A 12704-nucleotide genomic window follows, 5' to 3' on the forward strand; every position below is an offset into this window, starting at 1 on the left:
CTCATTAACCAGAACTTCCATCTTCATGTGCTTAAACTAGGCCACTACAATTCATGTAGTAGTGTAAGTCTGTGAAATGCATGTCATGCTGCTTTCCTGCTGTCTCTTGGTCTTACTCATGCCCGGTCCGTGTTTTACGGCACCCACATTTATGCCGGAGACAGAGAGCACTCCTTCCACAGAACCACAGGTTGACTTGAAGCTGGCCACAGTAAGTGCATAATTGCATGAGCTGCAATACAAAAGTTTGAGATTGAACTGCATGTGACTTAATCTCTTGTACAATGCCAGAAACATGCCAATTTGGAGGTATTTCTATTGAAGGAGGGAAATTGCGAGGATCCATTCACAGCTGTGTGTGGGATACTGAGATTATGTATTTATTTCTTCTGTTTTTGTGTGGGTGGGGGGCGGAGGTAAGTAACTGCTCTGCCCTCGGAGTCCTCGTAGCTGTTATACTGCATGCATCCTTCAGCATCCTCATTTTACTCTCTCCTTAATTTGCTTTCATAATTGTACTCTTGTTTTTCTATGGAAGGAAATGTTGGGAAAGGTGATCTGCATGGGAAATGAATGAAAGCAATGTGCAAGATGCTACAAAGTACGACAAAAATGTGTAATCTGCTAGAATGCATGCTGCAAAACAAAAGGATCCACAAAGGGAATACAACTTTGGCAATTAATTGAGTTGCACGGGACAAGTTAATATGCCTGGCTCTTCAGTGCAACATGATGTCTGATTTGGACCTCGAATCTACTCACAGGAATACCTCCAGCAGTACTACAACCTGGAAAAAGAAACCATGGGGCGCATGAAGCGGAGCGGGCCCTCCTTCACTTCCAAGGTGAAAGACATGCAGATATTCTTTGGGCTCAATGCAACAGGCGTGCTGGACTCAGACACGCTGGAGTTAATGAGGAGCCCTCGGTGTGGCGTTCCAGATGTGGAGGATTACAGCCACATCCAGGGGACACGATGGAACAAGAATGTCATCACCTACAGGTATCTATGTGATCTTTAATGATGTTTAATGGTCAACATGCTATCACTCTTTTTACTTGTAAAGTCTAATAGAATTACTGTCTAAAAGATACATCTGTAGTGAAACATTTGACTGAACTGAACTTGCCAAAAATATAACAGTATGGTTGTCCCTAAAGCGCAAACACCGCCAATACGTGGGAAACATTTACGGCAGCAGGCAATAAAACCTTTGGGAGAAATAGGGAGTTGTAGCTGTCACAAATCATCGTGGCTAACAGATTTTTGGGTTTGGGACTCCTGCCTTTGGGAGCTATTATGGGCTTGTTAGTGTGCCAAGTTCGCCATACATGCCTGAACTTATGTAACACTGTCTGGAACATCCTCATCCATTCTTTTGCTCGTTCTGTTAGAGTCACGCCAGCTGGTTTTCATACAGAATACATCCATAATTAAAGAGAAGCTAAGATAAGCAGCTATTGTCGAAAGCCGTGTAACCTATAGTACATGTTATGTCATCTGTGGACATTGGGTAGCTCTTATTCTTCAAAAAGTCTGAAGAATTTACGACCAATTTACGAGACTTATGTTCAAGGTATACTGTGTCTTGATCCTTGTGTTCATCAACAACATGCCATGTACTTATTTGTGTTACAGCATTGGCAGGTACACCAGAGATTTGCCTCGCAACACTGTCGACTCGCTGGTTGAGTCAGCTTTCAGTGTTTGGGCCAGAGCCAGCAGTCTGACGTTTGTCAGGTCGCACACCCGCAACGCTGACATCATGGTGGAGTTTGCGACCCACGGTGGGTTTGTCTTTTTGCTTCACACAGGACAAGTAGAGACGATATTTTGAAGTGCATTTAACATGTTAACTCATGCTCACAGAAATACGCCTTTCAGTGATAAATCATGTGTTGTATAAAACACAATCCCTTGGATATACTGTACACACAGGGATATTCGGTTGTAATCTAATTGCTAACCAGCGCAGTGTCATCATGCTGTGGCTGCTGAACTTCACAGACTCATTTAGACGATGTGAACAGAAGCCTGTAATTTTCTTTTGGCATGAAAGAAAATTGTGTTCTCTGTGGTTTCGATTTCATGTTTGGCCCGGATTATATCATAAAGAACATGGTGACTTGTACCCATTTGACGGACCCAGAGGCACACTGGCTCATGCCTTTGGTCCAGGGCTGGGCGTTGGAGGGGACACACACTTTGATGACGATGAGCACTGGACAGCAGGACAGACAGGTGCTGAAATGAATTACACTGGCACTCAATGATGATACTGAAGGAATTTATTAGACAATATCATTCATTTGGATGTATTTGTTGTGCTGTTGCAGGTTTTAATCTGTTTGTTGTCGCTGCACATGAATTTGGCCATGCTCTGGGCCTGAAGCACTCCAGAAACCCACAGTCTCTGATGTACCCGACGTACAAATCCTCTCACTCAGCCAACTTATTATCCAACGAGGATATAGCAAATATCAACGCACTTTACAGTAAACAATTTTTATTTATTTTGTATTGTGAACGTATTGCACTTGAAAACAGTAACACTGTAGTAATAGTTGTATTGAAGTAGAACCTGACCTTTGAGTGTGTTCTGATTAGGTCCAGTTAGAGGTCGTCCGAATTACTTTCCAAGGCATGGCTGGAGCTCACAGAATAATGCCTGGCTGTCGGGATCGCTGTTCCCTCAACTCATGGAGAACAAATGTGCTAAAGACCTGACCTTTGACGCCGTGTCCACTGTCGGGGATGCCACCTTCTTTTTCAGAGAAAAGCATGTTGATGATTTTTCTTTCTTTCTTTAATTCACACCTATTATTCATAAGAAGATATATTTACTCTTCAGAAAAGGAAAGAGGTCAAAGGTCATTTTTTGTATCTGTAAATGAGTGAGTCTCATGTTCTTCAGATCTGATGGTTTAATATGTAAAAGTGTTATTTTACCATTTAATACAAACTGAATACCATCTTCTTCTTGTCATGTAAAAGTAGCAATACATTTATATGGTTTTACTTTGTTCCAAGTAGATGAATATGTGATTGTTTACGCCATAATCATGAATGTTTTGACCTAACCAACATGTTCTCCCACAAGGTATCTCTGGATTAAACACAACGAGCAATATGACATCAAAGAAGGTCCCATCACCAATTTTATGCCCAAAATTGAATCCAGCATCGACGCTGCCTTCTGGGTGCCTCGCAGATCCACTGCTTACCTCATTCATGGTACGTTTGTCATCTTTAATAATTCAATGTTTCAAATAAAGTGCAACAGACAGTAGGTTTTCTTATGATTAAATCTAACCCCAGTTTCTATACACAATCAACCAATAATCACCCCAGAACTCTACACACACAAACATTCAGTGTAACAGATTCAAAGATATTATGATTCTGACAATCACCAAATGAGTGAAAGCCCTCTGATATACATGAATATCAAAACATAGATTTTTTTCTCCTACCTTGTTTTGACAGAATCCATGTTCTGGACAGTGAAAGGCTCTCTTGTGAAGGGAAAGCCCCGAGCACTCACACACTTTGGATTTCCAGCCTGGGTGCAGGACGTTGATGCAGCAGTGCATGTCGTGAAAACAGGACGCACCCTCTTTTTTATGCATGATATTTACTGGAGGTAAGACAACAAATGACCATGACCATGATAACTATTGCACTCACTTAAAGGACCATTCCTATGATTGTTTTAAGTTCATTTTAAGTCCCCCTCTACCAAAATAAGTGTTTCTCATATTTCTGTACCCTAAAATGTTTAACCTTGTGTATCATGATTAGTATCTGTGCAAAGTTTGTCACTAGATAAATGTTTTCACATTCCCTCTACGGAGAGGGGTGATGTCTGTGCACTTCCTCCATACAAACAATAACAAAACCCGGCTCAATAGGGGCAGGAGGCTGCAACATATAAAAAGAGGACGCCACACCAAAGGTAACAGTTTACCCACCAGCTTTATTGTATACCCCAAAACATTAAACAAAAGCACAAACAAACTAAAAGGAAAACAAAAAGGGACTGAGACCCTGGCCAAAAGGAATAAAAGGAGGCAAGACGCTGGGCCAGCCACGCAGTGGGCAGTCGCTCCCAGCGTCTCCCCCTAAACTAATTAAACCTAAAGAAACAAAAGAGACGAATAACATGACTATCTGCAATCTCCAACCCAAACTAACACAACAAACTAAAACAACAAAACCCCAGCACCTAAAAGAGCATGGGGGAAAAGAACCAGTTTGGGGAGAGGAAAAACAAGGGAGGAAGAAAAAGACTCCTCCCTACCTGATCGGCTGTCAGTGTGCCATGTGCCATGCCTCTCCTGTCTCTACACTCCCTGTCCCTCTTATCACCTCCTCCTCTCTCTACCTGAGTACATATCACACCTGATTGCACTCAGGTGCGCAGCAGGCAGAGGGAGGAGGGAGACCAGGCTGACAGAGAGAGAGAGGGAACAGGCTGCTGCACATAACAATGGCTAATTCATGCCAATATTTCCTCTAATGCTAACGCTGGCCATCTTGATGCTCAAAGCTCTTTCACCAGTTTAGCCCCTGTAGCACTGTGTCAGAGCTGGGGAAAGCCGAAAGTTGCTACACGCAGTGTTGGTGTGTGGGGCGGAAGCCAGATCCAGAATTTGTGAATGAGGGAGAGAGAGTAGATCTGCTCCAGCTCCCTTTCAGAGTATCTTTTTTTGTGGGAAAACCATGTTAAACAAAGTACTAGTTTAAGTACTGGAGGGGGACTTTAACCATTTAAGCCATGCACTGCAGGAACGAGAATACTCATGTCTGGCACTGTAAAATGTAATTTTTCCTCTATAAAGACAGGCATTATCAAAAGCATCAAAACAAATCCATGTATGTGTGCACTACAGACTGAATTAAATTAAATGACACACTACTTTTTTTTTTACCCTAAGCGCCTTTATTACATCATATTAAATGAAAATGTGGTGGCATAACCGAAGCAAATCACAAAGCACCGGTAGGTAGGGACTTGCACATTAAAGAAGTTGACTCAGATCCGACCTGCAGATTTTGTTTGTCATTCAGACCTCACACAGAGAACAGAGGGCTCAATTTGGACTTTGATGACATGACCATAACAGTAACAGCCAGGAACGAATGTTTTGTCTTTGATGATCATGAGTCGTGCCTTCTCACTTTGTTTATATCGTGTCTCTTCGCAGTTACAATGAAAACCGAAGGGTTATGGATTTTGGTTACCCAAAGTACATCAGCGAGGACTTTCCTGGAGTCAACACAACGATAAATGCAGCTTTTTATAAAGAGGGTGAGACAGTATTAACGTTGCTCGTTCATTTAAATCTTACTCAAATGTAAAAATGTTCCACAAGAAAAAAAATACATAATACACATTCAACAGTGTAAAGTTTGGAGGTGGTATACTTCTGTCTGTAGCTTGAGGGAGCAAGTTGCATTCTTATAAGTAGTACACATCAGCTCAGTGTAGAGGTGTTTTTACTGAGCATATGGTTCCCCTCTATGATTTAAACTGTATGATTTACCCTCTTTACCACTTAAAGACATACATTTGTGAGCAAAAGTGGATATTCAAGTTCAGATGCTCATCATAATCATCACCAACAGCACCAAACGGCAAAAACATTCCAGACAACACAGCACGATAAAGGCTAAATATGTGAATCACTTTGTTTGCTCCTTTAACATCTCATTTTTCTTCTCAGGTTTCATCTACTTCTTCATCGGACCACAAGTCCACAAATACGACTACACCCAAAAACAAGTTGTTGAAGTTGAGAAAGCAAATTCCTGGCTTGGATGTTGAAATACTGTAAATCCATAAACATGCAGCAAGGAAATTACCCGAATACATTGATTAAATTAAACAATGAAAAGCAAAAACACTGTACTTCCTCACTTTTGAGTGGAGATTTATTTATCAGTCACATTGTGTCGAAATAAAAGAATGACTGTTTAAACCTTACAATATATGTATGTGTGTGTGTTTTTGTATGTGTCTCACAGTCAAATTCTCCTTGCATCAGCTTTTATGATCGAATCTGTTTATCACTGTGTAAGACTGATACACAGATATGAGGGCAGATGAGTGTAATGGCTGCAGGTTTTGACTTGACTGACTACAATATACAGAATTCACAAACAACACTTTCAGCTTCTGGTTTCTACACTACAAAACACACTGCACACACGTCTTTGCCCATTACAGACAGAAAGCCCAGACGTGTTATACAGACATTTCATTGGGAGGTTTTAACCACAAAACCTCCAGAAAACTGGGGCAGGTAGACCCAGCTGTGATTGCCCAACAACCCTGACAACACTCCCATATAAAAAAGTAAAGCCTGGTGGAAATATGCATTTAAATCATGGAGTTGCTCTTGCTGTGGATACCAGTTTTGGGCTCTCTGATGTTAGTGGAAGTCTTGTGGACTCTACCCATTGATCAGGATCTGTTGCCGAAGCCTGAGGATGTGGAGCTGGCTGAGGTTTGTGGGTGGATGGCTATCTTTAAAGGTTATATTAGACACAGATATCCTAATGGTGGCGCTGCACACATTAACTTCCATGAATAAGAATGTGACCTTTGCTGTGCAGAAACATTATAGGAAGAACTATTTCAAACTGTAACCAGGCAATGCTTTGTTACTTAGTTGCATTTATTTAAAAAGTTGCACTTATTTGATTTGTTTTATAGCTGCAACATAATGCAGATAGGTAAACCCTATTACAAATATCCATCTATATTTATGCATTTCTTTTATCTAAACCAAATGAAGTACTATGTTTTTCACTTTACAAGCGCTTACTTTGAAAATATAGACATTATTTTAAAAAAGAAAAGCCAAACTACTTTGCAGTGGCGGCACTAATGGGTGGCTGCTGGAGAGCCATGGCCACCCTGATAAAATCTCTGCCCTACCAATAATCAAAAGTAAATGGAGGTCTCTGTGTGTTTTTTTTTTGAAAAACAAAACAAAACAAAACAAAACAACAACAACAACAACAACAAAAACTTGGGTGTGTTTTTTTCCCAGGTAATGTTTTTTTCCTTACAACCAATGCACTTCTTGAAATTAAAGCTTGTGTAGTATGACTTTTCAAGGAGAAGAGAATCAGCTTATTTAAAAAACAAGGAATCATCTAAAATCAAAACAGGATTGTTGTGAGACTCAAAATATGAACTGTTCTGGTATCAGTCTGTGCATATCAGATAATTAGAACAACACGTGCAAAATAAGAAACCAAAGTTTATTAAGATGCGATTCTGGCCTCCATCTTAGATATACTTTATAGATCCGTGAGGGGAAATTCAATTTTTTCATATACTGAATTGATTTGTCGTCATATACACACAGGCCCGAATACACACACATGCACAAACAGGACTATACACATGTTAAATGCAGAGATATCAGAGTGAGGGGGCTGCCCATGGACAGGCACCTTAGCAGTTGGGGGTTCAGTGCCTTACTCAAGGGCACCTCAGCAGTGAACTGGCACTTCTCCAGTCACCAGTCCACACTCCATATTTGGTCCAGACAGAGACCAGAGCTGGTGAGCCTCCGGTTCCCAACCCAAGTCCACTGCTACTTTCTGAAAGTCACAAAGAGGTAAGTGACTGTCAGTGAGTTTGCCCATTGTGGTTTTACCCACATGGAACCAGAACACATTTGGTGCCTTTTAAATTATGGATTAGTGATGGACAGAGAATAGTGAAATAAAAATAAAAATCATCTCTTTGGTTTTAAATTGCAGCGTCTCTCAAAATCCTGATCCAACTTCTTCGCTCCTTATCTCGCTCTATGCAAACGATGCAGCGTACATTTAATAAGTAGAATCAATATGAGATAATCCTGACAAACAAACAAACAAAAACTCTTTAATGGCAACGCTTAAATTGTTTTAATTTAGAGTAAAAGGACAAAAAAAAAATCAGTTTTAACTTCATCAAATATAGACTGCACCCTGAGGGAGGCGCAAGCCGACATGCGTTGGTTTTTTTAATGACTCTTGCCCATTAAATAAAGGCTTTTTCATTTTTCCAAACCGATCTGAGTGCCTGGACTTTGATTCTTTATGCCTTATAAACTACATCATATTTCAATACTGTAACATACCAGGGAAAAACACAGAACACCATCTGCAGATACATTTTACACATCTCGTCATGATAACCTACACCTAAACCTCCAGACCCAAATGTCTTTCATCAACAGGGCTACCTCAGGAGGTTTTACAACCTGAACCCCAGAAGCAGAGGCAAAATGTTGGAGAGAAGGATCAGGTCCACGTCGGCCATGGAAGAGAAGATCAGAGAAATGCAAAACTTCTTTGGTCTGAGAGAAACAGGTCGTCTGGACAGTCACACCCTGGATGTGATGAAGGAGCCCAGGTGTGGCGTTCCAGATGTGGAAAGCTTCAGTTTTTACCCTGAAAAGCCTAAATGGAAGAACCACACCATCACATACATGTAAGACATTGTATTTATAATATAATTTTCTGGATGGATTGTTTTATTTTAGTGAACATGTTACTGTAGCTGCAGCTGCGGAGCTTGGTGGTCCCACACTCTGACGTCTGTGTGTCCATCTATGATATGCAGGATTGCCAAATACACTCCAGACATGAAAAGAGAGGATGTGGAAAAGTCCTTTCGTTCAGCCCTGAAGATGTGGAGTGATGCAGCACCACTGAGGTTCATCAAAGACAACCATGGCAAAGCTGATATACTCATCTCCTTTGCCCGCAGAAGTAAATCTGAAAACCACCTCTAAAGAGTTGTTTAAGATAAACTGAAAACAGAGTTCCCAATTATGGTCAAGAATGCCTAGAAAGAAAAAGAAACATACAAAAACAGCATACTAGGTTTTGAAGTCCCATCTGATTCAGAGTGTGAAGATGCTTGTCTTTTCTGTTGCAGCTCATGGAGATTTCTTCTCCTTTGATGGACCCGGGGGTGTGCTGGCTCATGCCTTTCAACCAGGAGAGGGGATGGGAGGAGATGTGCACTTTGATGAGGATGAAACATGGACGACGGGGAAGAAAGGTTTGTCAGAATGAAACAATAAAGATTATCCTGGAATAGGAAACCTTTTGCAGATTGTCAAGAGTACAATCGTTGTCCTTTAGACTTGTTGTTGAGGTAAATCAATATTTTCTTGCAAAGTAGGAGAATAGCTAATATATGTTAAGGTACTAAGAGGTTTATTTGACGATATCCTCTTTATGCTACTTTATATCTCTGCTCCACTACATTTTAGAGGGAATCATTATACTTTATACTATTTATTTTACAGTTTTAGTAACATTATATATTAGGATTATACCTAAAAACTGGGGTTGGCATTGTTGCCTCACAGCAAGACAACTCCAGGTTCAAATCCAGGGTGGGGGTTCGAAACTCTGTGATGGGGGAGCCCTCCTGTGCGAAGTTTGCATGTTCTTCCTGTGTCAGCCTGGGTTTTCTCTGGGTACCACAGTCCAAAGACATGCAGGTTAATTGGTGACTCTAAATTGTCCGTAGGTGTGAATGTGAGTGTGAATGGTTGTCTGTCTCTATGTGTCAGCCCTGTGATAGTCTGGTGACCTGTCCAGGGTGTACCCTGCCTCTCACCCAATGTTAGCTGGGATAGGCCCCAGCCTACCTGCGGCGCCCAACAGGATAAGCAGCTATGGAAAATGGATGAATGAATGAATTATACAATAATATAACTCTGAGTTGAAACATTAAAGGTAGGATCTGGAGGATTTTCAAACAAAACAAAATATAGACATATACAAATGAAATCCTGCTTAATCATCACCTATGGGCTTCTTCATGTGTGGTGGTGGCTCTGTTTGCAGAGCTCCTGCCCTTTAACTGTATTTTGATGTTTTTGTGAGCTCGGACCGCTTCTGGGCGGAGATTTCCCCAGCCAATGAGAGAGTGCAGGTGCCGTGCCTCAGCATGCTCAAGCCTTGCCTGAACCTCTTCTGTGAAGCCTTCTTCCGTACCTCCGGGCTCCGTACACCCGGGAGAGTTGAACCTGATAGGAGGGGCCAAATTTGAATGTGTGTTTACAAACAGCAACTGGAAAATCCTCCAGACCCAACCTTTAAGCACCAGCGACAGACTCCAGTCCTGCTGTGACATCATCATTGGGATGTAGCCAGAATTGCAAAAAAAACCCCTGAAAGTTTCAAACCCACAGACAGTTTTCAGTGTGACTTATAAGGCTTATCTGTTGCTGTATTTCAGGTTACAACCTGTTCAGTGTTGCAGCTCATGAGCTCGGCCACTCGCTGGGTCTGAGTCACTCAAGAGACCCCTCTGCTATCATGTACCCCAATTACAAGTCTCAAAGCAGTACCCAGTACTCCCTGTCCAAAGATGATGTGCTAGGGATCCAAACACTGTACGGTAAGAAGCAAATTAAGAAACTGGAAATGATCAGGGAGTAGTGCATCATAATGAGCAATGTCATATTTAATGCATTCTGTTATAATGTGTCTTAGGAAAACCTACAATAAAAGTGGAAACAGCAGCCCCCAAAAAGTGTGACCCCAACTTCTCTTTCGATGCAGCAGTTCTGATTGGAAATGAGATTGTTTTCTTTAAAAACAGGTAAATGTAAAATATTCTTCATATTATGATTGCACAAGAGCTTCAGTGTGTTTGAGCTGCAGCTATGACTGCTCATTTGTTTCAACTTAGGTACATGTGGATGAGAACAACACAGACAACTTATTGGAATCGCCTGCGAGAGAGCCACAGCAGCACATATTTACCGAGCATCAGTTCTCACGTGGATGCCGCTTATGACATCCCTGCCAAAGGCGTGGTGTACATATTCACTGGTAGAGTAATGGGCAGTCTGCAAAGCATCACTTAGGCCTTGTCAGCATGACATGGCTGGATTTCCAGTTGGTGGGGGGAAACACAAAGTCGCACCCAAATTACAGCCTTGTGCAACTTAAGTGTTGCAGTTCATGCAAGAGGCTCATTGAGTTTGGCAGCGCTTGTGGTATGTTGCTGTTTTTCATAGTGTCCCAAAATGCAGTGACACGGCTGTGTTTTTCCAGGTCATAAGTACTGGGTGGTTCAACAGCTTAAGACAAAAAGTCATGCTGGCTCCATCCATGAGTACGGCTTCTCCTCCAGCGTCAGGCAGGTTGACGCTGCCGTGCATGTCAGTGAATATGGGAAAACAGTCTTCTTCGTAGGGGAGTTTTATTACAGGTAATTTTTTCAAATGTTGATTTTCTTCACATTTTTTTTCCATTTTAATTGTATATTTCTTGAAAAGTCAAAACTTACCTGTTAAAATGAGCTGATGAATACATTATCAGAGTCTACATTGAACCAAAATGCACATTCAAAGGCATCAGATCAGTTTGTATGACTACTGACATACTAGCCATTTGACTAAAGGAAGTTTACACTGTAGCCCAACAGCTGAAATTGTATTCAGAAAGCACAATATTTACTGAGTTATGCAATTATTTATATTATTGAAGAGGGTGAACAACATTATACTTGAACATACTGACATTCCCACACTGAAAAGGGCGCTAAAAATTCATCTGTTGAATGATCCAACCTCAGGTATGACGAGCGCAGGAGAAGGATGGACCCCGGCTTCCCCAGACTCATCCAAACAGACTGGCCCGGAATCCCGAGAAAGGTCAATGCTGCCTTTAAGTTAGATGGTAAACAAAACGAGAAAAACTGTCACACTTTATGGTCATGAACTTTGTATAATGTGGACCTAAACGGCAGGATACAAATAGAACATAACTGAAATAGAAGTTGTAATTTCTTGTTTTTACCGTGTTTAGGTGGTAGACGGGTGGGGTTCACCGCACTGGGCACACTTTTATATGGAAAGCTCCATTTGCCCCAGTTTTAGAACAACTTGTTACCCAAGTAGAAGCCTTGTGTTTACAGTCAAACTTTGTCGTTTACATTTCACCTCATTTGTCTTGAAACACCACGAGGAGATAACACACTCTTTGTATGACATTCTGTTGACAGGAAACATCTTCCTCTTCGGTGGGACAAAATCCTACCAGTACGACTTCAGACAGAACCGGATGGTGAAGATCATTTCAGCAAATTCTTGGCTAGGATGTTGATACAGTCAATACAGTGGTTACTGAGAATACATCCTTTATATAGCTGAGAAGAACTAGATAGGTTGTAGTTGTTAAGCTGAGATGATGCGTATATAACATTATTTATCTGTCTGAATTGTTATACGGTTTAGATCTTGGTTGTCCTTTTTGATACAATGGTATTAATGCTTCTTATGTGTAAGGATGTACAGCACTGAGGACATGTAATGTGAATATCAAGTGCAAAGTGTCACTTTTTCAAATATTGTGGACTTTTTTCAGAATGTTTGTCCTGAAAAAATGCATTTAAAACTGAATACTAATTAAAAACCTCATGACTGCATGATGTTGGTATTAACGTAGCTTTGACTACAATCTGAATATGTAAAAACAGGATGTGTCTTATTATACTGAACTCAATAAAATCTCAGATGCATTGTGCACCACATTGTTTGCTCTTCAAGGCAGTGGTGGAAGATTCAGTAAAACCAGAAATACAAGTAAAAGTCTTGCATTCAAAATTCACCTTACGTAAAAGTACATGAAAAGGTACACAGGGAAAAACTATGGGTCTATTTTAACCCAT

At 41.0% G+C, this 12704-nt stretch overlaps 2 protein-coding genes across 2 annotated transcripts; both read left to right on the forward strand.

The window, feature by feature from the left end:
* Window positions 1–5828, forward strand: mmp20b (matrix metallopeptidase 20b (enamelysin)). Its single transcript, XM_049577222.1, has 10 exons — window positions 1–211; window positions 765–1003; window positions 1640–1788; window positions 2117–2242; window positions 2338–2496; window positions 2609–2780; window positions 3102–3235; window positions 3488–3644; window positions 5209–5312; window positions 5728–5828. Exons 1-10 carry the CDS (start codon window positions 77–79, stop codon window positions 5826–5828), a joined length of 1476 nt encoding a protein of 491 aa, XP_049433179.1. The 5' UTR covers window positions 1–76.
* Window positions 5829–6390: 562 nt separating this feature from the next.
* Window positions 6391–12139, forward strand: mmp20a (matrix metallopeptidase 20a (enamelysin)). The gene is made up of 10 exons (XM_049575891.1): window positions 6391–6510; window positions 8242–8495; window positions 8628–8776; window positions 8946–9071; window positions 10263–10424; window positions 10520–10628; window positions 10719–10861; window positions 11087–11243; window positions 11610–11713; window positions 12039–12139. The coding sequence occupies exons 1-10, from the start codon at window positions 6391–6393 to the stop codon at window positions 12137–12139; spliced, it is 1425 nt and encodes a 474-aa protein (XP_049431848.1).
* The last annotated feature ends 565 nt before the right edge of the window (window positions 12140–12704 follow it).

Source organism: Epinephelus fuscoguttatus, linkage group LG5, assembly GCF_011397635.1.
Source record: "Epinephelus fuscoguttatus linkage group LG5, E.fuscoguttatus.final_Chr_v1".
In the NCBI taxonomy this organism is placed as follows: Eukaryota; Metazoa; Chordata; class Actinopteri; order Perciformes; family Serranidae; genus Epinephelus; species Epinephelus fuscoguttatus.

What these genes read in the sequence shown, in the direction of transcription:
- mmp20b (XM_049577222.1), top strand. Translation starts at nt 77, where the DNA reads ATGCATGTCATGCTGCTTTCCTGCTGTCTCTTGGTCTTACTCATGCCC. An exon ending in TTGACTTGAAGCTGGCCACA is followed by an intron (nt 212 to 764) that starts GTAAGTGCATAA and finishes ATCTACTCACAG; the next exon opens with GAATACCTCCAGCAGTACTA. An exon ending in CACTGCTTACCTCATTCATG is followed by an intron (nt 3,236 to 3,487) that starts GTACGTTTGTCA and finishes TTGTTTTGACAG; the next exon opens with AATCCATGTTCTGGACAGTG.
- mmp20a (XM_049575891.1), top strand. Translation starts at nt 6,391, where the DNA reads ATGGAGTTGCTCTTGCTGTGGATACCAGTTTTGGGCTCTCTGATGTTA. An exon ending in AGGGATCCAAACACTGTACG is followed by an intron (nt 10,425 to 10,519) that starts GTAAGAAGCAAA and finishes AATGTGTCTTAG; the next exon opens with GAAAACCTACAATAAAAGTG. An exon ending in GTAGGGGAGTTTTATTACAG is followed by an intron (nt 11,244 to 11,609) that starts GTAATTTTTTCA and finishes ATCCAACCTCAG; the next exon opens with GTATGACGAGCGCAGGAGAA.